Source organism: Coturnix japonica, chromosome 9 (assembly GCF_054131305.1).
Source record: "Coturnix japonica strain WE chromosome 9, WE-NBRP24, whole genome shotgun sequence".
In the NCBI taxonomy this organism is placed as follows: Eukaryota; Metazoa; Chordata; class Aves; order Galliformes; family Phasianidae; genus Coturnix; species Coturnix japonica.
The window spans coordinates 3,366,861-3,393,463 of record NC_140671.1 but is presented as its reverse complement, the minus strand read 5'-3'; the positions used below and the strand labels follow the sequence as shown (position 1 = coordinate 3,393,463).

General features: G+C 39.9%; 1 protein-coding gene and 1 long non-coding RNA gene across 6 annotated transcripts in view; one reads left to right on the top strand and one right to left on the bottom strand.

Annotated features, from left to right (window-relative positions):
- Positions 1–26,603, top strand: part of TMEM132C (transmembrane protein 132C) — a 156,686-nt gene that overhangs the window by 62,313 nt on the left and 67,770 nt on the right. For all 3 annotated transcript variants that reach the window (XM_085509482.1, XM_085509481.1, XM_015878410.3), the window contains exon 3: positions 20,013–20,159. In XM_085509482.1, coding sequence (XP_085365608.1) covers positions 20,070–20,159 — 90 coding nt within the window. In that variant the 5' untranslated portion in view covers positions 20,013–20,069. The remainder of the gene's footprint in view (positions 1–20,012; positions 20,160–26,603) is intronic.
- LOC107321473 (uncharacterized) lies at positions 1,534–17,070 on the bottom strand. Of its 3 annotated transcripts, XR_004309035.2 has the most exons (5): positions 16,952–17,070; positions 16,559–16,682; positions 16,377–16,466; positions 7,817–7,955; positions 1,534–1,711 (listed from the first exon to the last, which is right to left on the bottom strand). It is a non-coding gene; the product is annotated as an uncharacterized LOC107321473 (long non-coding RNA). The 3 variants fall into 3 exon arrangements; XR_014931960.1 differs by lacking the exon at positions 7,817–7,955; XR_014931959.1 differs by lacking the exon at positions 16,559–16,682 and having other exon boundaries at positions 16,952–17,061.

The following is a 26,603-nucleotide window of genomic DNA, read 5'->3' as shown; positions in this document are numbered from 1 at the left end:
AGAGTAGAGCTCCGTAGCTCTTCTGGGACTCCAGAGCTGGAACTCTGGTATACCAGGTGATGAACAAGAGCAGAACTAACATTAGAAGCAGGGCTGTAGCACTGGGAGCATTTTGTATATGGCACCTGGAGCAGCACTGAAACTGTTTTGTCCTTTGTGACTTTGTACTTCCCACAGCCATAAATAATTTACACTGAAAGGAGGACTAAAAACATTAGAAGCTCTTGCTTGGTGTTGCATGTTTGTTGTTTGTTTTTTTTTTTCAGTAATAGTATTTAGATTCCCCTTAGAAAATAATTAACAAATGTTTATCAATACCTTAATGTCTTCTGTTACGTGAAAAATATTACTTGCACCTTCATAGAGCCTTGGGTCCCAGAAAGGCTTTTTACACTGAAAGATGGGCTGAATCCTGAAGAACCTGCTGTAATTTATGCCTTGTCCTGACAGTAAAGAATGATTTATGGACAAATCAGGAAAAGGAGTTAGAGAAGGTTAGAAACTGGAGTGGTTCAGACAGTAAAGGTGTTTGTGCTCCTATGTTTCCTTTTTTGTTCTCATTTTTAAAGTCTTTAAGCAAGTTCAGGCTTTCAAGGAAAAAGTTCTAACCATGATTTGTTTTGAAGATTCTCCTTAAAGACAACAAAAAGCCCACACTGTTTTGCATAGCAATTCTTGTTAATTCTTGCCTCAGAGACTTGAAGTGGTGAAAGTACAATGCACTGCTAACAGATTTCTGATTTTATATACATTGTATCTTGTTAAAACACTGAACTCAGAGAAGGAAGAAAAGCTCAATATAGAAACTACACAGGATTCTTATTGTTCTGAGAGATGAGCTGGTAACAAAAGAAGACAGCACAAGGACTATTGATTATGCTATAATACCCTGTTGATATGAAGCATAAAAGAGCCCCAAACCACTGAAATTCTGTTTCTATTTTGCATATCGAGTGAATTTTTGCACTGCAAAATTCCCCTCTTGCTCCAAACCTGCCATAATCAGCCCTGCCCATTGACTGGAGTAACTTTTCATTTATGCTTTTACACCTGGGCAAAGTGGGTGTGAAATGAACTGTAATCGAGAGAATAGCACTCTATATTCACTTAGGCATTTTGAATTACAAAGAATGACTACTACTCCTGTAGTGCAAGATCATGTCTTGGGATTATTAGTTTTTGTTACTTATCAGGATGATACAGCAATGAGGTGGGGGAACATCTTTCTCCCTCTGCCTTCTCATTTTGAATTTCAGATGCCTTCCCCCACCTTTACAGCAGCAGTATATCATATTTACAACACGCAGCATTTCAAGGTTAGATGGCAAAGTGTTGAGTCAAAAAAAAAAAAAAAAAGAATTACTTTTCCAGGGATACTCAAATATTTCAGCTCATGTTTGGAAGACAGCGTTGATGTGCTACTGGTTGATTTCATTTCAGAAATGGACAACACAATGATTCATCTAGACAGAGTCAAAAAGCTGATCTCAACCTCAGTGCTCTCTTTTTGAACATAGTCTACGATCAGATGTCTTGCGTGTTAGTAAGGCATTTATTATATACAGTGCTACTTCTGGAGTTTTTCAAGTTCTTCAAACCTGTATGGCACAATATTTCAAACAAATGTTGGCAAGCTGAGTCCTCATCAGGAATTCATGTGTTCATGTCACCAAACTTTTCTGATTCATCTTCTTTGCTGCCTTCATTCCTCCTGTAGGAATTAAAACAAGAGACCGGGAGAAATAACAAAGTGAAATTAATTCTGGAGAATAGTGAAAATCAGTTGTTTGGACTGGGGAAGAGGAAAAGAAGGCAGAGATGCCGTAGAGTTTCAGTTCTTGGAGCTTTTCAAAACTTGAAAGTACTGACATTGCTTTGAACATGAGACTCTACTTGATGTATCCCAGGATCCATTAACCTGCATCGTTCTGTGATAGTACAGAGAGAGTAAGAATAATAAAAAGGAGGTCTGGTGAAGGTCAAAGGGGAATGTGAGTATTGATGTACAAAATCAATAAGAGAGAGTAAAACTAACTATAACAGAGTACGGATCCACTGTGGTACCATCTATCCTAATGTATTATACTGTCCTTTTCTCAGATTAGTGTAAAAAATAAGTTTAAAAGCAACAAAACAAACAACAAGAACTCCCACCAAAGTAAGTCATAATGAGAATTACCAGTGACTTTTGCAAATAATTCTGATCCGCCCCCTTTGGTGCGATGGCTGTTGGCTACCACATTTCAGTCTTGTATATTTTTTCCTGTTACTACTTGTCAGTAGAATTTTAAGGTACCTATAAAGATTTAATGATCTCAGTATCTTTTCTCTGCTTCTTTCTGATTTGAAGCAGTCCTGTCTAAAAGCTGATGTTTCCAGCTCATAAAAGCTTTTTTGTAACAAAAAGTGGCACTTTTACCCCTTTGAAGCCCCCTGGGCTTATTATAGTGGTCCTACAATATCCAGAATAGTACTAAGCACAGGAATTCTGGTTCCCAGGATAATTCTAAGAGTAAGCTTGTGAGTTTAGGCTGCATCTCTGGTGCAGAGTTAATTGCAGAGCTATGACCACATCAGCAGCTTATTCTAGAGCAGAGGCAGTATCCTTGGTGAGTCTGCACCTGCATCAGTTATACATTCACGCTTATTCCTTGTGCTGGCAATGGTGCCTACCCATAATACTCAGTGTAGATCATTTTTGATCCCCATTCACTAGTCAGCAAGGGATATTATTGAAGTCTCATAAAAATAAGTGCACACCTTGACACCTAATTTGCAGCATGCTGATCATTTTGCAGAGAGCAACTGTCTTGCTTCACCATCACTTGTGGCTTGGCCAAAGAGTGTAATTTTAGATTGTGCTACTCTTTATGACCTAAGTTTGATTTAAGATGTTATAATTTATGCATTCGTTTCATTTCTTTGAAACATTGATTACAAGGTTTGGCGATTCTAATTATCTTTTTGGCCTTAACATTTTCCTGCAGTAATTTCAGAAAATTCAAAGTAGGCATAAACAAGCAAACGTGACAACAGTATTATAGCAAATAAATGTGCTGTAAAAGCCCCATTTTATATATATATTTTTATTCCTACAGTATTGATGTTCTTTCCCAGTGAGGGAAGTTTTATCACACAATATTTATTGCTATTGTTTGAATGTAAATATTTGTTATTCTTGTTTCTGGTCCTATTTATATATTCACTTATTGAGGCAAGGCGTTTATCAGATAAAGGCACAGAAAACCTGCCCTGATTCTGTTATGATTAAGACAAGTTGAAGCTAAATAATGCATTGTTAATAACAGAGGAAAAACTCTGATGACTAAGAAGGTATTCAGAAAGAGATTCATACTTTCAGTGTAAAAACAATATCCTAAATCTCCCAAAGCTAGGAATTTTTTCATATATAAGCTATTAAAAAAGGCCTGTAAAACTACTTTTCAGATGCTAATAGCTTCCATGAATACAGTAGAATTCAGATCAGGCTGGACAGCTATGCAAGCTGTGATGATTATTTCCAAATTTTTGCCAGGAAATTTTATAGCGGCTTTCATTTAAAAATTGCATTTATTCTTGTAAGACTTAGCAGGGCACCTACATGGTATTAAAAACTATGGTCATGCCACTTTTACTTGGACAACACACCAGTGTATGAGAAGGTTAAAAGTCTTGGTTTTATAGTGAGTAAATAGAAGAGAAAGGTCTAGACTACATCATCCGTAGTCCCTAACTCCAGCTACCAAATGTATGGCTTTCCTGACCTGTTCCATCAAAGATAAGCACTCTTGAACTATAAACATGCCAAGCTCTGTTTTCACTGCAGTACTCAGACCTGTTTGTATGAGTGCCCTACCTTCCTTGCAGAAAGCTCTGGAAATGTCATAGATCGAGACAGTAGATGTCTCCTTGAACCAGGATAAAGTTGTCAGTCTAGTGTTTATTTTTTAGTGTTTAATTCTAGAATTTTAAAGGGGTGGAAGGCAGTTTTTCTATTCAAAAATATTTCTTGTAAAAATATATAGTTAGCAAGGTTTTTTATCTCTCTAAGTTTACACTGGCTACTCAGCAACCAACACAGAGCTCATCAATATCCTATCTACCTACAGAACAGTGTTCTAAATTATCCCATCTTAAAAATGATTTCTTTTTTTCATCAGTTGAAGGAACTTTATACACCTCGTAATAGTCCTTGAAGCAGTTACCTTTGCACAATTACACCGGATTGTTATAAATTTTCCATATTGTTTTTATTGCCTTTGTGAAGTAATTTGGGATTTTATATCCATGCTTAGGGTCTGGTTCTCTTGACAGCTGCTTACTTACATCTCCCGGGAACTCTAATGAGAGGCAGGCGTTTGTCTTGTTTGAAGGAAAGGCCTCCTTATACTCATGTTGCTTTTATTTTTTCTTTTGTAATAGTCCACGAGGTTACAGGAGAGAAGTAGGACAGCCTCATTCCATTCCTAGCTGTCTTTTTCCTTCACAGCACAATTGCATCTTTCCTTGACATCTTCAGTGAATTACAAATTAGTGAGCCTAGTTTGTACTTGCATTTTGGATCCTAAAACTGTCTCCTAACCTTCCACCAATCTGAGATAATGACAAGAAGCCCCTACTCCAATTAGGAGATTAGACTTATATTTCATCTCTTCTAGTTGGGAGGGGAGGTTGCTGTTTTTAGAGGTTTCTGTATTACTGCTCTCTTTGCTATTCTACTCACAGTCAGGCATTGAGCAGCCATTTAGGAGATTTAATTGTTTTACTGGTAAAAGTTCATTCTTTATTATTTTTCATGCATCCCAGTACATGCAGGTTTTGTCCATACACAGAGACAGATGTTTTTGTATCAGACTTAGCACGTACTGTGCAGGTGACTTGTCTATATGTAGCAAATCCAAAGCATTCTGGACTTTTCACTGTTGGCAGGGAAAAGATCATAGGAAGCAGTGATTCAATTTGCAGCTCTCCAGCAGATGTGGGTAAGTTAGACAAAGCATTTCATCTCTGGGCATGTCGCAGTGCTGTCTGCCTTGTGGATTTGTCACCTTGACATCCAGGTAGGAATTTCTCCTCCTGCCAGTTTGTCTCTTGATTTGGCTATGACTGGTGCCTCTGGATGCTTAATGCTATGGAAGAAAAACCCCACCTATCTGACCTGCAAACAACAGTGATGGAGCTGATACATAGACAAGTCCTGTAGTTATACGAGCGGCCTGTGGTAGAGTTTGATATACAAGTCTCATGAGAGCTGGTTCTGTGGCTTAACCCTACTGTTATTTCTCTCCTAAATGCTTCTGATATTACAGCAGTTGTAAGAAATCTAATTAGCTAATGCTTGTACTGTGTGTTCAGTTCCTTAGATAAAAGTCAGTCTACATGCTTGCAGAAAGTGTGGAGAAATACAGCCAGTAAACTTGCTTGTGCAGCAGGGCACTTTGAGATTAACAGCTTGCGATGATGGGGTGACTCCCAGTTTTATATGCCTTTGCTAATTAGAAGGAGTAAATAGCTGCTATTTAATATGGACAGATAATTTTTTTTCTTCTCTTGTTTGTGGGTTCTCTGGGTCACTGACCTTGCCAGGAACTGCTTCTAAGTTACTTCTATCTAAAAAGTAGTAAGCAGTAAACCTAGTGCTGTGCAAAACTGGCTTTGAGTATCAAATTGAAAAAGCAAGCTGAAAAATCCATTATAACAATGAAAAGGTAGGAAAAATGTGACACTTAGTTTTCACTCCTGTGCATTTGAGTTCAAATCCTGTCTCAGCACAAAAGTAAGCAATGTTTCATTGCTCAGTGTCACAGAGCTCATGCATTCCCTGTGCTGTATGCTCAATTGTAACACTTCCTCCTATAAATGCAAAAATTCATTAAGAAATGAGATGGAAAATGCAAAGCTTCTGTGCTTCTTAAATCCCCAAATCCTATTTTGAAGACTTAAATGGTGAATAGGCTTCCAGCTGGTGGTCTGTAAGGGACTGAATTTCATTCCAGGTGAGGTAAAGGCTCATCAGAAAGAGACAAGGCTTATTTTAAGGCAATCTCTGTACCATTAATTAAGTTTATTCCATCCTGAAATGGGGAGTGGACACTCCTGCACAATTTCTAAGCCTTTTTTGAAAGCATCACATCGTTCAGCTATGTTTACAAAATATTTCATATTGACATGCTAAAAAAATGGCATCTCCACCTTGTAAAAGTTGCTTTGGGTGTCATGAAGGACTGATGGTTTCACAAATTGAATAACTTGGAGAATAGGAGAGAAAATGACCATGTCAATATCAATTGTAACAACAGGGGGAAAAAAATCCTGATAGAGATATCAGAAAGCTCAGCTTTCATTATTTGTTTGTCTGGGATTGCACAGTTGGATTGGGAAATGCCTCTGACCCAGAATCCTTCATCTGCTTGGAAGGCTGTGGAGTACGATGGAAGGAAACTGCTAAGTTTTATCAGTAATACCTCATCCAGGCATTTAATATCTGAAGTGGAGTGATTTTGATTTAGCTTTCTTTTGTTTCTTGCTCTTAGACTTTTGCTTGGAGACTCCAATAAATAATAGATATTTCCTGTTGTGAATGGACAGAATCCCAACTCAAATGTACAAACCAGTCTTTGATAACATTCGATCGTATGGTGTGCAAGGCAATATGTGAGAGGAAGTCAAGTCTTATGCCTTCTGCTGCTTTGTTTCCCACGCAAGTCAGTTTACGACCCTTGGGGAGTCTTTCAGCCCTCCTGAGCTGCCGACCCTCTGCAAAACAGTGCTTGTGTGCTGAGGGTCGTAAACAAAAATGCTTTTTCTGCCTGTGAGTGCTACACCTTTGATAATCATCTATAAATAATATTAATATATACCATATTTGAAGTAGAACACCAGGAATGAAAAATCAGCATCAGCTCCAAGGATCACACATACTCCATTCCCCCTCCTTTTTATTTATATGCACTGGATTTGTCAAGGACCTTCAGGTAAGACAGAGAGAAATGCTGGAGTGCACAAATGCCTCTTAAGATGCCTTCTAGTTCTCTGCTTTCATTTGCTGCATTCCACTGAATAGAAAAAAAAATGAGATGTCTATGGACATTTTATGTGCTGTATGCTCTTGATTTTTCTTTGTTTGGTGCCATTTATACAATCACAAAGCATTTTATGAGAATATGGCAATCTTACATCAGAGTAATGGGCATTCTATTTCTCTGTCTCTGCAGACATTGTTGAAAACCTGAAGTGTAAAATCAGATTCATTACCTAAATTCTCAGAAGGGAGCAGGACATTAATCGCAACGTGGCTTATTAAATTTTGTTGTTCATTGTCTCCTCTATTTAATAAATTATATTTCTACTTCAGATTCAGAACAGCCACATGTGCCTTTTAACACAGTGATACATATAATGGAAACTGGGGTTTGTGCAAACCATTTTTGTGCTGCCAAATGATTTACAGAGTAGATTTTTTTTTGTATTAATACTTAACAGGGCATGCTTGCTCATATTAACTATTGTGCATAGGCTGCCACATATGTATGGTTTAAATACAACTTTTGATGCTTAGTGGTATATAGGCATCGTCCATCAGTTCCTTGCTAGGTATTACTCAGGAATATCATGCAGACACACTGAGTACGTCAGGTGCTTCATGCAGCCCCTCCTCATCTCCTGGGGGTGCCAACTCCCTGTCCTTTCTGCTTATCTTGGAGCAGAGGATTTGTGTGACTCTGGTTGTCTCTGCTCAGTACACTTTTGTGCAGCCTTTCAGACCTTGAAGACTGAAAAGTTGTATCAGTGCAATGCTGAACCAGAAATAACTCACCGTCCTGAGTGTTAGGGCAAATCTGTGCACATCCACTGCAATTCTTACATAACTCAGGCACTGCTTAGGGCTGTGCTACCATTTACTTGTGTTGTGCTGTGTGCCCAGATCTTGTCTATGCGCTGCTGGCACGGCTTGGCTGCAAGACAGAAATGCACTGCGTGAAATGTAGTTCCATCAACACATGCAAACAATGCTCTGAGTTTCTTTCCTTGCCTGCTCTCTTCAGATTGTTGTTTCTACTCCATCTCATTAGCCAAAATATGAATTATTAGCCATTGGACTTGAGAGAAATAATTCCATTTATGTTTATTTCATATCATAGTTATTGTGCAGTGAAAACCAAAGCTGGAAAGGTATACATTTTAATTCTATTTGATTTGGAGGGAAAGGGGGACAGGCACTGTGTAGGGTCAGTAGATCACTGTTAGTGACTGAAGGGCTGAAATAAGAGATGGTAACAAGTGCTGCAGTTCCAAGTGGTTTGATGTATGAAACTGTTGGTTGGAAAACTTTCCTGCAGTGTCTCAAAGACTCCTGGTTCTCTCTCTCCTTAGATTCATTCAAACGGTTGTAGTTTGAACAGCTGAGATTACAATATTACATAAACATCTGTGATTTTTGGGTGCTTCTGTTCTTGGCCACCCTCTGTGAAACACTTGACAGAAACATGTGCACTCATGCCATGATTTCAATTCTATTAGAAAAACAGCAATGTCAGAAGAAAATCTCTCACCCAAGTCATATTCCATATGTTATTTCTCAGTGCTTTATTTTCAGGCCTGTGAGAGACAAATGCACTTATTCCATTAATAAAGCCTGTGACTTAAAGTGCAGTTCTACCCGGGAAAAAATAGAAATGAGAAGTTTTAAGTTCATTTTCCATCAATAGCTTCTACATTAAATTTATTCAGCTTACAAATGAAAAGGTGGTGTTATTTTTCAAGCTGTGTGCCTATAGATCTCAGCCTTGCCTGTAAAAGCAGCCTTTCGTTCTCATATGGAAACCACAGTGAGAGGGTAGAGATCAGCACATGTTTCTGTCCACTTCTGTAAGGTGAATTCTTATTTTAGGCAAAGTTCACCATGTTTACTGCTGCTATGAAGCTCCATTTAATGTGTATATAGAGGGCAATCAAAATTCTAATGATGGGAACATACTATGAGTACTCTGTTATGGGAACAAAAGCACTGCTTCCCTGCTTTCCTCCCCTCATTAAACTTCATTTGTAAAAGTTCAAATACAAATGTGTAGTACAGCGATTTTGTTCTTTTAAACCCCTCTCCCACACTGTAATGATTTCCTAACCTCCCAGTTCTCAGCTCTCTGCCTTATCAGTAGAAAATAAATCTCCCCCTACCATTCACCCGATGGATTTATTGCCTTTGTGAACATCGCATTACCCTTGGTATTACTGCAGCACAGCTCTCAGTCCTTATTTTTACCAGAAGCTTTAGACAAATGGCATTAGCTGATAGGGAATCCAACATGCACTGTGGAAAATGTATTCATCCTGGGGCCTTAAGCTTTGTGAATAGCAGAGGTATAAATAAAAAATAAAAGAAATAGGTCACTGGTCTTCCAAATGCTACCCTTGTAAACGGGGCTGGGAAATTCTAGCCTGAGGGGATTCACAAAAAGATACAAAATAAGCATCTATTTTCCAAGAAATACCGAAATAGTGAAGACTTTTCAGGGATCAGTGTTTTAGTTTTGGTGGACAAAGGTGTAGAAATGGGTGCCGGGGGTGCTGGTTTTTGTTTCTGGGTCAGTGGCACCAAAATCTTTTGAACAAATAATAGTTTAATAGGATTAGGAGGGAAAAGATTTTTAAAAATTAGTGAAATTGGATTCAGAGAGCAGGTTGATAGTGACAGATAACATTAGATGGTAACTAAAAGCACTTTTTAGCGCTCTAGTTCAGCTGGCTGGTGAAGAAAAGAGTCCTTCAGTCCTCATTCAGGCAGAATTCATTTGGGTCAATGCAAAGCTTGCTGATAGCAAGGACTGCAGGATCAGGCCCTTGCCAGCCAGCATTTGGAATATGGGTAAGCACTTCCCAGCCAGCACAGAGCATGCAAAGCTTTGCAAGAACAAAACAAGAGGCATTGATTTGCCTGGAGGAGGAAGGGCCATGTTCTCATCCTTTGAGAATCTTTTCCTGGTGACCTGGCTCTCAGCAGGGTGTCTGGCACAGGTAATCCAGTTGCTTTGCTCCAGCTGTGATGGAGCTTATAGACCAAGGGTTTCTCACCTATTTCTAAAAGTACTTTGTAGAATAAGACACAGAGTAGAGCATCGATACAAACCCATGCTAGTTTTCTGTCTACTTTGACCCCCCAGAAAAGAATGTGCACCAGCTTCAACAGTCCAGTGTATCTGAAAGGTATGAATCAGGTGCCTCCAAATTAGAGGGAAGTGGAGGAAGGATGTGTAATATATATGTGTTCTTTTTGTTCAGCAGTTGCTGTCTGAGCCATTGTAATGCACTTCCGATATTTCCAACCTTTTTCCCACAACTCTTATGTCCAGAGATGGCTTTAACTATAAACTGAGGTTCCATAAAAGACTGGAGAACTTAGAGGGCATGAAATGAGGTTCTGTAGCAGCACCTCATGTATGATTGCAGGAGGATGCCATATATGTGTATTTATGTTTGAATGCATTCTCTTATTTACTGAAAGTTTTGTTTTGGATGTGATTAGTGTGAAAACAGACAGTATTGGGAGTAGCTACTTCAGCATTTTCAGAAAGCAAATCCTTTGTTGCTGCTGGAGCCTGTGCAACCCTAAATCAGGTGCCTGTGTTTTGCCCTGTCATATGCTATTTAGGTCTAGTGCTTTTCTGCTGCATCAAGCTGAAACAAAATGATTTTCATCCCTGCAGTTAGTAGCTGGCTGCAGTTGGATAAATTGAAATGACTTTCGGGAAGAGTCATGGAAGGGGAGAAAAAGAATCCCCAGGAGATGAGAAAGGGAATGTAATTTATGCTGATTTGTAATCCTTACACAAAAAAGGAATAAACAGAAAGTGTTATAAATATGTTGTTCCATTTCATCTTGTGGGTATTTTCTTTTTCTTTTTTCTTTTTCTTTTTTATTTTTTTTTTGATGTATCATGACCTCAATGTCTGCCTCCAGGAGCTGTTGTCCCCACATTTCACCAACAGCTGGTTTTCTTTTGATACATCCCAGGATCTTCCCATTGATTCCTACAATATGTCAGAGGAGATCAGCAGTTTGTCACCCTCTCAGTCTTCACTGTTTATTATGGCTTCAAAAGTCCACAGTTGTCCTCGAATGCAGGTTAACCCTCAAAGCAAAATTAGGTCTTTAAAATGGCTGATGGCAGCCCAAGGGAACTGTTGCCCTTGGGCATGTCAGCCAATGTTTGTTGAGATGATATTGATGACCTAAATGGGCCTGGTGAATCAAAGGTGTAAAACCTCTGCTCCTGTAGCTGTGTAGCAATGAACAAAAGGCTCATGGTTGCTAGCACACCGACCTCTGCTTGCTCATTCCTAAGGCAATCCTATCTCTACGAAAAGCCTTCTCAGCCTTTTGAAAAGGGCAAACAGTGCCTTGTTCTAAAAAGCGTCAAGTCATGCTTTTATTTTGACTGTATTATTTGTATCTTTTGTTTCTCGCTGGTGAGTTTCTATAGGAAAAACCCTTTCTTTGATAATCTGCAATTAGTATTAAGTGATGACTTTGTGTACAGACCTCTGTGATCACATAGCACAGGGATGTTCTGCAGCAGTAATTGCTGTTGCAGTTATTTAAGCCTGAAATAAAACAAATTGAACACATACAAAAGGGAAGTGGAAAAAGTCTTCCAAATGAATCTGGCAGCTTCAGTGAATGGGCCTTAAGTTCATGCTTATTGAAAATAACTGTACTTCTGGAGAACAGGATAAAATAACACCTCTACAATTATATGACACAATTGCAAACTGAATCCAAACAAATGAGCTGAATCTCTAGGGCTGGATTTGGGGTTACCTGTCAGTGCAGCTAAAGAGAAGCAGGGATGAGCAGGGTGGAAGTTCACTGTAACAGGGTGGTGACTGGGCACTGTGAACATAGTGAGGGAAGCAGAAAAGGAGCATTACAGGGAGAGCTGCAGAGGATTGCAAAGCCAAGAAAAAGAAAATTAGGAGGCATGGGGAGGAGAAGATAGAATGGAGAGAAACAAGAAATCTTTGTGTACAAAATACTGTGTGTGTACATACGTACAAGCATATACACCCACATACAAGGTACAACGCACCAGGTTTTGAAGCATCTCTTTATGATAAGAAAAATATGTCAGCCTCTCCACTCAGTCACTCTGAAAGAAAAACAGGAATATGGGCTTATACTATGCAAGAATCTGCAGGAGGAGAGGAGTGGTTTTCTACCTTACTTGAACTCCCTAAGCCACATCTCATTTGTAATTTACTAGCATTGTTTTCTCACTCCAGAGCTATGAGTCTCCATTGCGTGCCCTTCCTGCTGGCAGTGCCCACTGGCTCTGGCACCTGCTGATGGCCCTGTGCAAACCCATGTATACTGTGGGAATCTGAGCCAATGCAGCAGTGTGTGTACTTGCTTTTGTAAGGATTTGCTGCTCTCAAGGGCTTCAAACCTGTATCTAAACACACAAACTACCTGCAACTGCCTCAGGAAGCAAGATTCTGTGTTATTACTGGGTAAACTTAAAGCATGAAAGAACCTAATTTGGAGGCTGTAGATCACTGGCAGCTTTTACTAAAGGCTCAATTCAGACATAAAAGCTAGCAGTTCTGTCTGTTGTATCCCCCTAGACCATGTTTGTAGAATTACTATTGCACACTTAGCATACAGATTAGGAACAAGGTGTGCAAAAATAACAGCAGCATTAACATGCCTTACAGTGACTCTTGCAAGTATAAGGACTGCGATGAGCAAAGCAAAAATAAAGCAAAAATAGTACAAGTGATAAGATGGAAACATGTTACCACAACTTTCATTTTTATCTGCTTCTTTTATCTACTTTTTAGCAATCATTCCCCTTTGTTGATCATAGTTTGGGCATTCATCTGTGCCAAAAGGCTGTTTCTGGCTGGTTGGTGCTGGTCAGTACTTCAAAGAGCTGGGGAGGAGGCAGGACTAAATGGATGGAAGCACAAGTTATGATAGCACCTGCAGAGCCAGCAAAATCCTGCTGTGCAGGACATCAGGAGAGTTATCCTCTCTAGGACAATGTTAAAGTGTTCCATCCTTAAGTCAACTTAAGCTAGACTGATTAGACTACAAAGTGTGCTGCATCCTGGGGGTGAACCACCTGCTAACCAGCCTTTGTTTTTTTTTAAACACTTGAAAAAATACATAGTATATTACATAATATTCGAAATATGTTTTTTGGCTGAATAACTCCTTTCTTGGTGTTTTAAGGATGTCTGCCCCTTCCTCTTTCTGGCAGTCGATCTCAGAAATACTATATTTCTCTAAGAGAAAAGGAAACACAGCCCTCATGGCTGCATGGCTGATGGCAAAACTGCATCCATAGCAGCTGCTAAAGGGGGACTGCAGATGGGATTAGAAACACAAAGGGACTGCAGAGGAAGATTACTTCCAAAAGTCACTCGGGGTCTGAGTAATAATCCTAATAACTACTGCAAACATAAGTATTTTCCTCAGCACTGCCATTGCTCTCCCAGATGGGAGAATGTCACAAATGTGCAGCTTAGAGATCTTCTTGTAATAAGGGAAACTGCGTGGAGCAGCAAATAAAATCTCAATGCATTTATTTATCCAAAAAGTGGTTCTGGTTTCTGAATAGATGTGTGAAGGCAGTGAGCTTGCATTAAGCACATGCAGCTGAATTTGCACTCTGAATTCACCTCGGTAGCTTTTTGTTTACTTAATGCCTATCTCTGTCTCTCTCTGCAAGCATGTTTTGGTGTGAGAGCTGCTTAGTCCAACTCACTGTTCAGCAGAGCAGGGAAGCGTAGTTTCCAATGTTTGCTTATATAAGGAGTAATAACTCATTATAAATGAGTGTTCAGCTTTAATGAACTTTTCGGGAGCCTTACGTGGATGTGCTTATGCATAACTTCCTTCAGTTCCTCATGGGGGCCATGAAATGGATCTTTGACTTGCATCCATAAAAGAGCCTTTCCACTCATTCACTCCTTAAAGAAATGCAAAGGGTGAATGAGTCACAAGAAAACTGCAAACTCAGACTGCCCCCTCTTCAGTTAAGGTTAAGTGTCTGAAAAGCTTTCCACACTGAGTACAGCAGTTATTGTAACTGCTGCAAGACTTAGGTTGTCTCAGGAAGAGCTCCAATCACATTCCTCATCAGCCTCATTTTTCTGCTAATTCTGTGAGTAACAAATGAGGTGTAATGTAAAGGAGGTTCAAAGAGCAGTCTTGGCTCTATCTGAGTAGAGATTTCTACCTGCTGTTCTGCTGAATAACAGTTATATGGTAAACTCTTGGGAGAGGAAGATCTTTCTGCTCCATCCTTGAATAGTGCTTAATGTCACAACGGGATCTTCAAACTTCCTAATGGAAAAGGATTTTTATATTTTGGGATGCCAGTGTCAAACACCGCAAAAATATAAGATTTATAAGCTATCCAAGGCAGGGGACAAGTACAGCTTCTTGTAGCCAAGAAGTTCCCTATGCTTAGAGCTCCCATGAGTTGCCTCATGTTTAAATACTCAGCAGGTGGATATGAGAACAAATCAAAGATTCCAAAGTTGAGATGTGTCTGTTTCTGTGAAGCAGGATGAGCTCAGGTGTGCAAGTTAAACACAGTAGCAACCCCATTGTAGCTTCTGTGAGCATTAGGAGCCTACAACATTTATCTTTGTTGAAAGGCAGCGTAAACAGGCTATAAATTCAGGCTGGGCTCCCTCTCAGCTTGGAAGACAAATCCAGATTCTCTGTGTTGTTTAGTTCTCGCTTGTTTTTATTTATATGTATTTTCCTCCTGCCTTTATTTAGCTTGTCCATCAACATTCGGAGCTGAAGAAAGCAGCGTAGCCTCAAGATGTATTAGAACATTAAATGTCCAACTCTTACTCTTCACAAGTAGTACCCGAGTTCTACAGATAATGTTTCTTTCTCCTTATCTTTTTAAACAAATAATGGACTACCTCAGACTTTAAGAGGACTAGGGATGATAATGAAGAGTTAACCACAGAAATCGACCACAACTAAAAACTCCATTACTTGAATATCCCAAAGCACATCTAATTTGGTTTTTTTGGGGGGAAAAAAAAAAAGAAGTACAGCTGACAGCATCCACATCATCCCTTGCAGCTGAGCTCTTCAAAGCTCCCTAAGGGATCTGAAGCACCTATTTCCATTGAAATAAAAGATAGCTGATTTTCCTTGTGTCTCAGGGAATTTCAGTTATGTAAGAAGCACTATAAAAGAACAGCCTCTGAGCAATTTCAAATCCCAGGATTCCTCACTGGCGGTGGAAGGAATTTATATAATTTTGATGGACAGTGAAGTACCAAAATATGCAGTTTTGGGGGGAGCTGAATTTAGTGCAATTCAGCTGACAGAGGAAGTTTCAGAAATATTGAAATCTGCCTCAGCTGCTGACAGAATTAAAGCTATATTCAAGGAGCTTAGGCAATCTGGTTTAGAGGTTCTTAAGGATTTGATTACTGCATTTTCATAGGGAAATATTTCAATGTGTTTTTTGGTTTTTTTTAGGTGTATTTTTTTGTTTGTTTGTTTGTTTTTGTTTTGACATGGCATTTTTGTTTCAGAGTTTTTTCAAACAGGCCAACATTCAAAAAAGTGACAAGAAAATGTGAAGGGACCTGAACTGAGGACTAAATACCTCAAATCTTGACAATTTCAAATGTGTTTATCCTTTTTTTTTTTTTTTTTTTCATAGATTATTTCTTGAGGGCTTTATCTGGAGAATGCCTAAAGAAAAATAAATGCTCTGAGGATCAAGATCTTCCATTCTACTAATAATTATCCCATATTGTAAATCTAACAATCAAAACAACCTAAATTGTTCAGTGGATGACCCTTCAGTCTACTAAGTGGGAACCAAGCCTGAAATACCACTATTAGCACAATGTATTACCTACTAAATTTAGTACCTAAATTCCCGGTTGTGATGAAGCTCTCTTTTGCTGATTGCCTGTGTATTTGGCTTGTAAATGAAAACTTCTAAAGCAAAGAGGTGGTCACACGAAGCACAGGTGGAAATCCTCTTGCTAGGGTAGGATGGAGGCAATTAAGGCTCCTGAGGCTGGTGCAGAGTCATGCAGGAAGCCTGGAACTGACATCTGATCCCCCTTATTCCCTAAGCAGGGCTGTAACCACTTAATCACACTTACTATGCCCATGTACTTTGCAAATTAAAGGAGCATATTTGAAAGGTCGACACAGCTAACTAGGTCATAGTCTTCTGTTCTGCTTGTGGCTTCTCAGCTAGGGCCAGCAACAAGGCTTTTAATGAATATTATTTTGCAAGACACATGTCTGTCCAGTTCATTCAGAGCTGTGATGAGATGTAGCAAATCATTTCACATGGAAAGATGAAAGGAAAAAGACTTACTTCATAAAACAAATCTTGCTTAATTGCTGTGGTTAGTCTCCTGCCTGGTTTTATGGGTTCCCGCAGCTGGCTTTAATCTCCTGATTTACACTGGGAACAAAGAAGGAAAGGAGTGAAGTTAAATCATGGCAGGAAGAAGCTGAAATTTTTCTTGGCAAAACCCAGGCAGTTTAGGGACTTACTGTAGAGCACAGCCCAGAAACCGGCCAGCAGGAGAGGCTCCTTGCATTTCAGGAGATAGGATAAAACCATTTCTCAACCTCCAGTCTCAAGGTCTTCTCCCTGCTTGGGCAGCTAGGGGCAGAACTGCAAGAAGCATTAAGGCTCCAGAGCAGGCTGACCAAAAGGGGTCAGTATTTGTTAAGTTGAAGCACCAATTTGAAAAATATAAATAGATGGGGATTTACATGTGGAAATGCAGAGGATTTAGCATCAGCAGCCTTCTTTCCCCTTGTGCAGCATGGTGTGGTGCAGCATGCCCATGCTTAGCTCTCATAAGCCCAGGACTGCCTCACAGATGCCCTGATCCCCCACCCCCAGTTAGACCCAAACCTGCATCTGTCTTCAATATTTACATTGTGAATGTTTCCTAAAGAAAAGTCTTCCGGCACAGCAGCTTGGACAACAGATGTGAGCTGCAGACACTGTCTGTGCAGTGCAGTGGTCACTGATCTAAAACCAGGCTGCCCTCGGATCAAAGCACAGCATGCTGAGAATAGCATGGCATTTGTGAGGAGATGCAGAGCTAAGTATAGCCCTCTGAAAAGAAACAGTCTAACAGGACCAGAAGGTTTAGTGTCTGGAAAACTATTCCAGATACTATGGATCTTACTGATCTTAGGAATTTAGTGTTGATTTAGCTTTTTATTCCCTAGGGCAGCCTTGTCTGCTCAAGCTGCTGTGTAAACTTTCTCTTAGAGTGCAGTTTGCCAACTGCTAACCCAGTGTAGGTGCCAGCTGCTGCTGAGGGCACAAGCCTGCTCCCCCTTTGCCTCACTAAGGTGCTAGCATCAATCTCCAGAAGATTAGCTTTCTGCTTGGCTTGCTGTGAGATCAGATAAGCAGCAATGGCTGTGCCAGGGGAGTGCAGAAACATGAAGCAAAGGCTCTGCTTTGCTGGTAGATCTCTTATCTGTATCACAGCACACCCAGACAGCACAACATCACTCAGGTCTGTGCTTTGAGGACGACTTCCTTTGCAATAACAGAGGTGATCATAGAAGCAAAGAATGGTTTGGGTTGAAAAGGAACCCTACCTGGGTGCAGTACTCCAGATGGGGCCTCACGAGGGCATAGTAGAGATGGACAATCACCTCCTTTTCTCGTGATATCTTTAAGATACAGCTTGTTCTGCATGCCAGTAGAGTGTTATCATCTTCCCTTTGAGAGAATTAAAGAGAGAAATTTAAGTTACCCAGTCATTTTGAGACAAAGTTAAGGAAGAGATTTCCTGTGCTGTGAATTAACAGCCTTAGAAGTTGAAGCAAGAATGTCTTTTACTGCTCTGGCTTCCATGTGTTCATAAAGCTTCAGAATCCCATTCAGATGGAATCCTCTACAGTGTGGGATTGAAGTTGACCTGGTGTTCTGTTCTGTTCTTAATGATGGTCTTTCTTTTATCTTTCTATTGCAAGGTCTGCTTTCGTCAGAAGATCAAAAACTGTGCTTAACTTTTCATCAAATCCAAATAAATGAGCTGCTGCCCTTGAAGTTTTGTGCATGTGTAGATGGCTTGCTTAGCAGGATCTGGTTTTAGATCCAGAGGAAGGATAAGGGGACTTTGGTTACTGGTCAGCAGGCTTTGGACCTTGTGTTACTCAGTGCTACTCCTACAGAGAGTACAGAACTTAGTGACACCCATGGAAAATGGAGTACTTATCAAGAATAAAGTTGGAGTGGGAGATTCTGACTCCACTTGAGTGGAAGTCCCAGTGACAGCTTCTGGCTGTGCTGGCATGTGGGTTGTAGAGATGTGCAAATGCCTCTCTGGGGATATAAGCAGACATGGCCAAGGGGAGATTTTCCAGGTGGAGTGGAGAACCATGCACTAAGAGAACCTGGAGCATTTCAGCTGTCTGTCATCTCCGTTTATTGTTGCCGTGTCTGCTTCACAACAGTGTTAGAGTATATATGCTGCATAGATTAGGTGGGTAAATACAGGAGTCCATCAAACAATTTGGCCTTCAGGTCGTCGGTCTCAGGGTTTATTGAGGTACTATAACTTACAAATTTTTTATGTACAAAGTTGGCACTATTGATTTTAGAAAAATTAATATTTAATCACAAGCATACAACAAGGTCAATGGATTTTTGTTAAGGAATTAAATAGACTTTTCCTTGCTAGCACTCAAACCCTAAGTAAATAAAAAATTAAGTGAAAACATTTGTAGCATATGGGTACGGATTGCATTTAAAAATGCATGGGGCTCAGTACTGTCTGACTTAATTCTGATTCATCCATTGACCTTGTTATATAAAACTTAATGTCCTTTTTAGAGGGAGAGTTGCAAATTGCGCTTCTGCATATTTATTTAGGAAGTTCAATCTTCTGGTTGTTCATACCCTAATTCCAGTGCTAAGTGCAATCACAACATTGATTTTTCTCACTAAACATAACCTACTTTACTCTGGTATGGAATTTTTTTTTTTTTTAATGGGCTTTATATAATGGCATATGTGAAAACCACTCAACTTAATGCCCCTTATTGTAGTTAATTAACAAAATGGCATTGTAGCTGTGGTCTTTTGTCCTCTGGCAGTGTATTTTACTGCTAACCTTGACCATCCTAATTAATAGAAGCCCAGGTATTGACTATGTCAAGCTACATGATGGAAAGAGCAATTTACAGCTGCTGAGAAAGTTGTAATTCTGTTGAAAATCCAAACATGAAGAACTTCATTTTGACTGACGTTATACCATTTCAGAGCCCATCTCGAGCAGCTGAACAAAATCTTTAAATGATCAGTTTTTACTCATCTTCATTTGTTAGACAACTGTAGTATCCTAAAATATGTCCACATGTCGTCTTAAACACACACTTTCCAAAGCATTTGGATGAATTTGCACAGATGTCAAGACTGGTGGTAATGTTTTCTTATTCATGACATGTTTATTTGTATATTGTTCATTTATTTGAACTGCATGCTGAAAAGCTTAATGGGGCTTAATGCTTTAATGAACCTTCAGTAACAGAATTGATTATCTCCTTACTTTTTCTGGCTTTATTTCTGCGTAATTCAATAGAAGGCACTAGAGATGCATCAAGTTTGCACTAGTTTTGCTACAACAAGACTGTAATTTGTGACAGTCCATCCTTCCCCATGTTGCAAATGAGAGAATTAAGCACTCTGCTTTTATACTGAGGAAAATCAATGTTTTCTTTTTCAGTGCCTTAAATTATGCTTTGTCTCAGTGTCTGCAGGAAGACATGTACTCTGTCTTAAATTATGACCGTGTTTTTAAAGTGTTTACTGTCTAAAGAAATGCATTCGTGTTGTCTTACATCAGTCCTCTGGTCCGATAGAATTTTGGCTTACCATTGATATATTGAGATTTCTGTGCTTCTGCTACATTAGGAAAATCACAGTCCTGAAGGTCCGTCTTATAAACTTTTTTACAATTTCTGTTTCAAACAGGGCAAAGGTGAAGAAAGGTGTAAATATTCTCAGTGCAAAGACAAGTGACCCCCAGCAATGGGATGTGAAACAAGAGGTGGGGAACGGTGGAAAGCATTCAACCACAACAGTTATTTGTCAAAGGATGGCACCAAGTTCAAGGAACAGGTATGAAACCCCATATTCCTGGCACTCTAAGCTCATTTATATCCATAATACCATTCACTTATTGGAAGACATAGGGATCATAACTACTATTCATAGCTATTAAAACTATAGCCTGGAAATCTGGAGACACTAATGTTAACTATGGTACCATCTGCTGATCTATAACAGGACATCTCAATTTCCTGGTAATAAAATTAATCAGATTAAATAAAAATAATATTTTATATATATATATAGAGAGAGAGAGATTAGGCCTTGGTCTTAAGAGATGGGATCATTTTGATCTGAATATAGATTCCTTAATTAATAAGGTTTTTACTGAACATAATGTTTGGGCTCATTTCTCTGGACATATCACAGCCTCTGCATATGGTTCATCAAGCAAACAATTCTTGCCATTGTAACTTGCAGGCATTGGTACAAGATAATTTAAAGATTTAGTATATGGTGTCTTGTATATAAAGCAGCAAATCCCCTTTTGCAAAGCAGTACTTCTTCCAGAACTGGTAGGCCTTGCACTGGTAACTCTGGTACTGGCACTCTGCATTTCATATGGTAACTCTGTCATAGAAAGAGCCATGCACTCCAGTGAGCACTGGCATGAACTGGACTGCCGGTGTTTGCTTTCCTTTGTGATGGGTTTATGCTGAGACGTGGTGTGGCTGTTGCATGGACATAAAAATGGTGCTTTTTCAGTCAATCTGACTCTTCCATGACACATAGTGTCATGTGAAACCACTTACTGCTGGTTTCAGTGGAAATCACTTAGCTCTTGCTGCGTATGAATTCTTACAAATCTGCTGTACATTAGTCCACGCAGAGCAATTTTTAGGTACACATCTGAACAACATTTCCCTAGCTCTGCACTTATTACTGGCCTCAAACCTGGGTTTATTGAATAGTGGCATAAAATCTTTACTGGTTGTTAGGTTAGTCATTGCTTTCCCATGCAGTGGGTATTTGTACCATCTTCAGGCATAGAAAACTGAACAGTTTTGAGCATTTATATTCTGTGCCCAGTCAGAGTGCATGGGAAGCATTGGATTTCCATAAAGTGTGGAAATTTCCATTGTCATGAGCAGCTCACTGATTCAGTGTGCTTTACTTTTGGTATCACTGCAGTTAGAGAGATTTCCAGTGGAGAATTTGGAGGGGAAGGAAAATGAAAAGTAAAAATAAATCACCTGATTCTGCCAGAAATAAGGAGGAAAATGTCTTGAAAGGAAAAAAGTGGCTTTAGAACAGCATGTAATTCTGCATGTTTACAACTGCCGAACTATAATAGTCGGGTTATCAAATCCCAAATTAAATCTTCCTAATATAATTTGCATGAAATCTAATTAACCTATAAAAATATTTTTAGTGCTCATTATGCAAATAAAAGTCAATGTTTTAATGAACACCTCTCTATATTTGTGTATGTAAATAATCCCTGTCTTCTAAACGCCTGACAAGCCTAGGTTTGAATGAAATGTCAATGTATGAGGAAGAGCTGGATGGAGAAACCTATGTGTGTGTACTGGGATCCCACTGGTATAGCATAGGATGTTGTGAGCATTGCAGTTATGGTGTCGTTTGGAGCCTGCTGTGCAGAGTGCAAATATTCTGGTTAGTTGATTAAATTTGGTAGAGAATTGCAAGCCCCAGCTGGGCTCTTTCTGTGCTGCCACCAGTTTTTTCAGGGTGGTTTATTAAAAAACAAGGGGCATCTTCCAGGTAAATCTTATCAATAATTGCTTGTGACTACATTTTGAAAATATGTGGGCCGTGACTTTTTATTTTTTTTAACAAATATTTGTTCTCTTTAAATTTGTGCCACTAAGCCACGAGCCATAGTCTAACTTTGATTTATTCAGAAAGACTTTACCACTACAGCAAGTAACCGAAAACAGCCTGAAATCAGCAATGTTTGTTTGCCTCATAAGGCCGTTTGTGCTGAGATTCAAGTAACTGTTGATGAAGACAGCGACAGTGTGTTGATTAGTGAAAACAAGACATAAACTACTGCTTGGTCATTTGTTTTCCTTTGTTGTTTCTTGTGTCTGGAGGACAGCTGGTGGGTTTAAAATGTGTCCTCAGGACAGATAAAGAGAGATTTCTGTTTGCTATTGCTGTCAGTTGCATGTCTTAGTCTTGCATCCATTTGGTTCCAGTCTAAGGCAAGTATGGTTGGTTTATGATGTGCCACATCTATGTTGAGAGCAGCTTCAGTGAACGGTTTCACAGTTGCTGGGTAGCTCATTCTGGGTTGCTATCACAGCATATAAGGGCTGTTAGGTTGTTTTTAACCAGCAGCTGATGTGCTGTTGGGTATGAGGATAAAAACAGTAGATTAAGAGTAAGATCATGAAGGGTTAGAGGAATTTCTTAAGCTCGCTTCTCTGCCAAAACCAGAGTATCCTATACCTGCACTGTCAAGCACTAAGATGCAGCTACAGGGTCTGATCTAGGCCTGACTCTTCTTCTTTCTCCTTCAAACCTAGAAGTGGGCAGGTACAAGCTGGTTCAGTCTGTTCTTGGGCTGATGTCTCTGCCTGCGGACGTTGTACTCCATTACTTTGTCTGCACGGGAATGGAGTCACCCAGTGCTTCTGATTTCTGCTAGCGCAGCAGTGCCTGTCTCCCTAACTGGGTAGAGAAACAGAGTGTGGGAGAATGGAGAGACATTTAGAAAAACTGACATAATGGAAAACTGCTGTGATGTAGCACTTTATCCTCTTGGCCTTGAACCTTTTGAGAGGCCCATGGGCTTACAGCTCTCCAGCCATCTGTCTGATAAAGAGGCAGACTCAGGAAGAGTGCTTCCAGATGTTATGTTTATGTTTCAGACTGTGTCACAATCACTTACTTCCCTTGCCACAAGCACACACACTTTTTTCTCTCTCTTTTTTTTTCTTTTTTCTTTTTTTAAATGCTGGCTGAGTATCGCATGGAAAAAGCTAATGATGTTACCAGCTCATGTTTCATATCGTCAAGGCATGGAGGAAAGCAACAAAGCCTTTGCAGTTGTGCGCAGGCCCTGCCTCTGTCTGGAAGCACCATGTGGGGATTTCAGCAAAGTGATGGAAAAAAATAAAAGTAAAGCATATGTGTACAGCATGCCTGAAACCTGGAACACTGCAAGCCATGCAGTGCATGTGGCTGGTCATACCTGAAGACAAACAGCCTGTGCCCAGTGTGTGGATACACAGAAGACCATCCAGACGTTACAAACGAGGTGGAAGTTATTAATTATTTGGAATCTGGGTCACCTTCCCTCGGCACAGTTTGGGGTCAGTGTGGTTTGCAAAGCTCAGCAGACAGGCAGCAATGCCTGCTGATCACAAAGCCCTGCAGTCTTTGAGCAGAAGACCCCAGTTTTCACAAGAACTCAGAGGTTTGGTGCTCATTAATCCAGGTTTTTCATTACAGTTGTTTGTCCTTCTGACTGTTAACGGAGGCAGGATCAGAGTTGACGTGGCTCATGGTGCTGCTAGGGTAGTAGTAGATGCTTGGGAAGCTGGTCTGTACAAACCAGAGAGATGTTTTATAAGGAAGACATCAGCAGTGGATATCTTTTACTATTGAAGCCCAGGAGAGAATCAATTTCTATTCATTTATAGGAAAGTCACATGTGAAGAAGCATTATGGCCTTCTGAGTATTGCATTTTAAGCATTTTGCATATTTTGATGCAGTCTCTTAGGCTGCTGGCAGGTTACCAGTGCAACCCTCAGAGCTTCCAATGCCAGTCACGATGTGATGTGCATCTGTCTGCTTAAAACGGCACACAGGAATTTATACATACAGCTTTCAATAACAATTCCAGGAATAATAAGGCTAAGCCTTTACTTACTGCTTTAAAGATCCCTTTCTTACACACTTTCTCATCTGATTTACCCAATGATTTATCTTTGCCTGCTGTCTTTGCATTTTAAGATTTTTCTGTATGTTAAGATGCCTGCTTCAGGTCAAATTAGGGCACAGATGTCTCCAGCGTACTCTGTAGGTGCCAAAGATTCACTGGACATCTGCACATATGGCAGAGGATCAGCCAGCTGTGCCTCGTAATAGTGTCTTTTCTAGGGCGCAGAAGAGTGGGGTTAGAAGGTTGCTTCCCAAAGGAGCCCTTCATACGGCTCCTCTTTTGCTGCTTTGAAAGTCAGGAGTGTTTATCAAAGCACTGAGCTGGGGACGGAGGAAGGATGAAGAATGCCTTTCGGATCTCTTTCAAGAGTGAACTGTCTGCAGGAAGGAGGCAGACAGTCCGTTTCCGTTCCCTCACTCTGTCTGTCTGCTGCAGTGTCTGCATGAGCTGTCTTCAGGGGGGATATTTGTATCTTATGCCTCGCTGTTTGAGCAGGTACTTGTGGGGATCAGGGCAACTTGTTGAACCATATGAATCCTGAGTGGTTTTGGCTTAATTGGCTGCGCTCAGCTGCATTAAGGGAAAGTAGATTTCCTGGGAACCCATAGGAGCAAGCACTCTTACTGAAGCTGATGCACCCTTTTGATTCAATGTTTTCAGCAGTGAGAGTTCAGAAAGATTACATTTGAGTTAACTATCATATCTGTCATGACAACAGTGTGTCTGTTCAGTGTTCATCTAGCAGCTCCATGCAAGGCCCAGCTCCATACCTGGTGTGTCTTGGCCTTGCTATGGTCAAAATAAGTAGCAACACTGCTGTCGGTCAGTGGTTTTGCTAGAAATCTGTTCTTAACCTGTATAAGCATAAATGCCTGCTTTGTGACAAGAAAAGGCCATGTCAGAAAACGAACAGGATCTGCACAAGTGCTGTGGAAGACACTAAGCAGAAAGTATTTTCTTTCACATCAGAGGTCATGATACTCTCTCATCTGCTTGAAAAAGGCACTAAAATTTGAGTTGTTTGAAAGCCTGTTGTTACATACCATTTAAATGTATTTACATGTTAGGAATTAGTTAATAAAGAGGATACAATGGGATGCCTGAAATTAGATCCATCCATGATCTCTACAGACATTGCAGCCTAATTCCAATAACTTTATTTTTTGTTCTTCTATTTTTGTCTGCTTTGGAGTTTCTGGGTCTGTTGGGAAGCAGAAGGGCTGAAGCACAAAGAGAAAGGTCATTCTTCACATTTTTCTTGCACAAATGAAAGCATCAAGTTTGTTTGCTCAGCAAATCCAGATAGTTTGGAAAAGCTCTTCACAATACTTATCAAAACCAAATTCTGGATGTTTAGCCAACGCATGCAATAACTCGGCCTTGCTGAGAAAACTGTCTCATATGCTGCCAATTCCTTCCCTCTCTGTCAGTCAGGTTGGAGGTATTGTTTTATTTCATTATTATGTAAATAGAGCAGAGCCCCACACATATTAAATTGAACAGGGTGTGCAATCACGGAGTAATGGGACAGTTTTATATCCATTCCAAACTGATAGGCAGATTCAATAATAACTATAATTTCTTATATCCAGGGTGAGATTATTTTTTGATTTCTGACAAAATAATCATTTCTCAGAGATTGACTGGAAAACATACTTTCTACTTTTCAGCCTTTGGCTTATGTCTGAGCATGTGTTCTGCACAGCGCCTGGAATATAGAGTAGGAAAGGCAGCCTGTCCCACTTGCATCCTCTACAGAAAGCTGCTGTATTCTTGCCTCTCGCACACAGCAATCCTCATTGCTTTTCATTTTAATGAGATGCAATTCATGGCTAGGTTGTCTATGGAAGTCTTTCTGATGCAGCATATTCATGGGCTGACAATTCTCTTAATTTTTTCACTTTCCACTTTAAGTCATGGGCTTTAATTTTAGGAGAGGTCAGCTCTTAGTTGTCTGTGAGAGCTGCTATGGCGAGGATGTTCTAGCAGCTATTGTAACACAGCCGTCCTTGTGATCTGGAGACAGAGGAAGATAAGAGACAAAAGCTGCAGAACTGGGAGGGGGAGGAATTTGTGCATGTGTATTTTTTCTCACACTCTCTTTGAAGCAGAAACATCTGCTGAAAGCCATAAACAGCTGAGTTCAGCAATCCCACATCACGCTGCCAAGCAACTCTGCTTTTCTCTGTAACTTTCACAGCAGAGGAAATAAATCAGTCAGGCAAAAAAGAATGAAGAAAATTTAGGAATATGCGCCAAAAGCCGAACCTTTCTAGAATACAGTGAATAAGATCACTGTTAGCATTCAGCTGAGCAAATTGAAATATTTCATGCACATGTGTACCCTCTGTGCCATTGCTTCTTGAGGAATTTTGTACAAATGAAACTTCTCTGAGCTCATTTGAGTTTTATTGTAGAGTTATAATGCAGTGATCCTAAGCACACAAGTAACGCATTCATTTCCTCCAAGAAGTCGATGGGCATCTTATTTTCAAGATGATGAATAAAGGCCTCTGGAAAATACACTATAATCACATAGGAGAGAATTGGATAATTTTGAATGTTTTCCCCACCTTGTGCCTCTGTGAGATCAATAGCA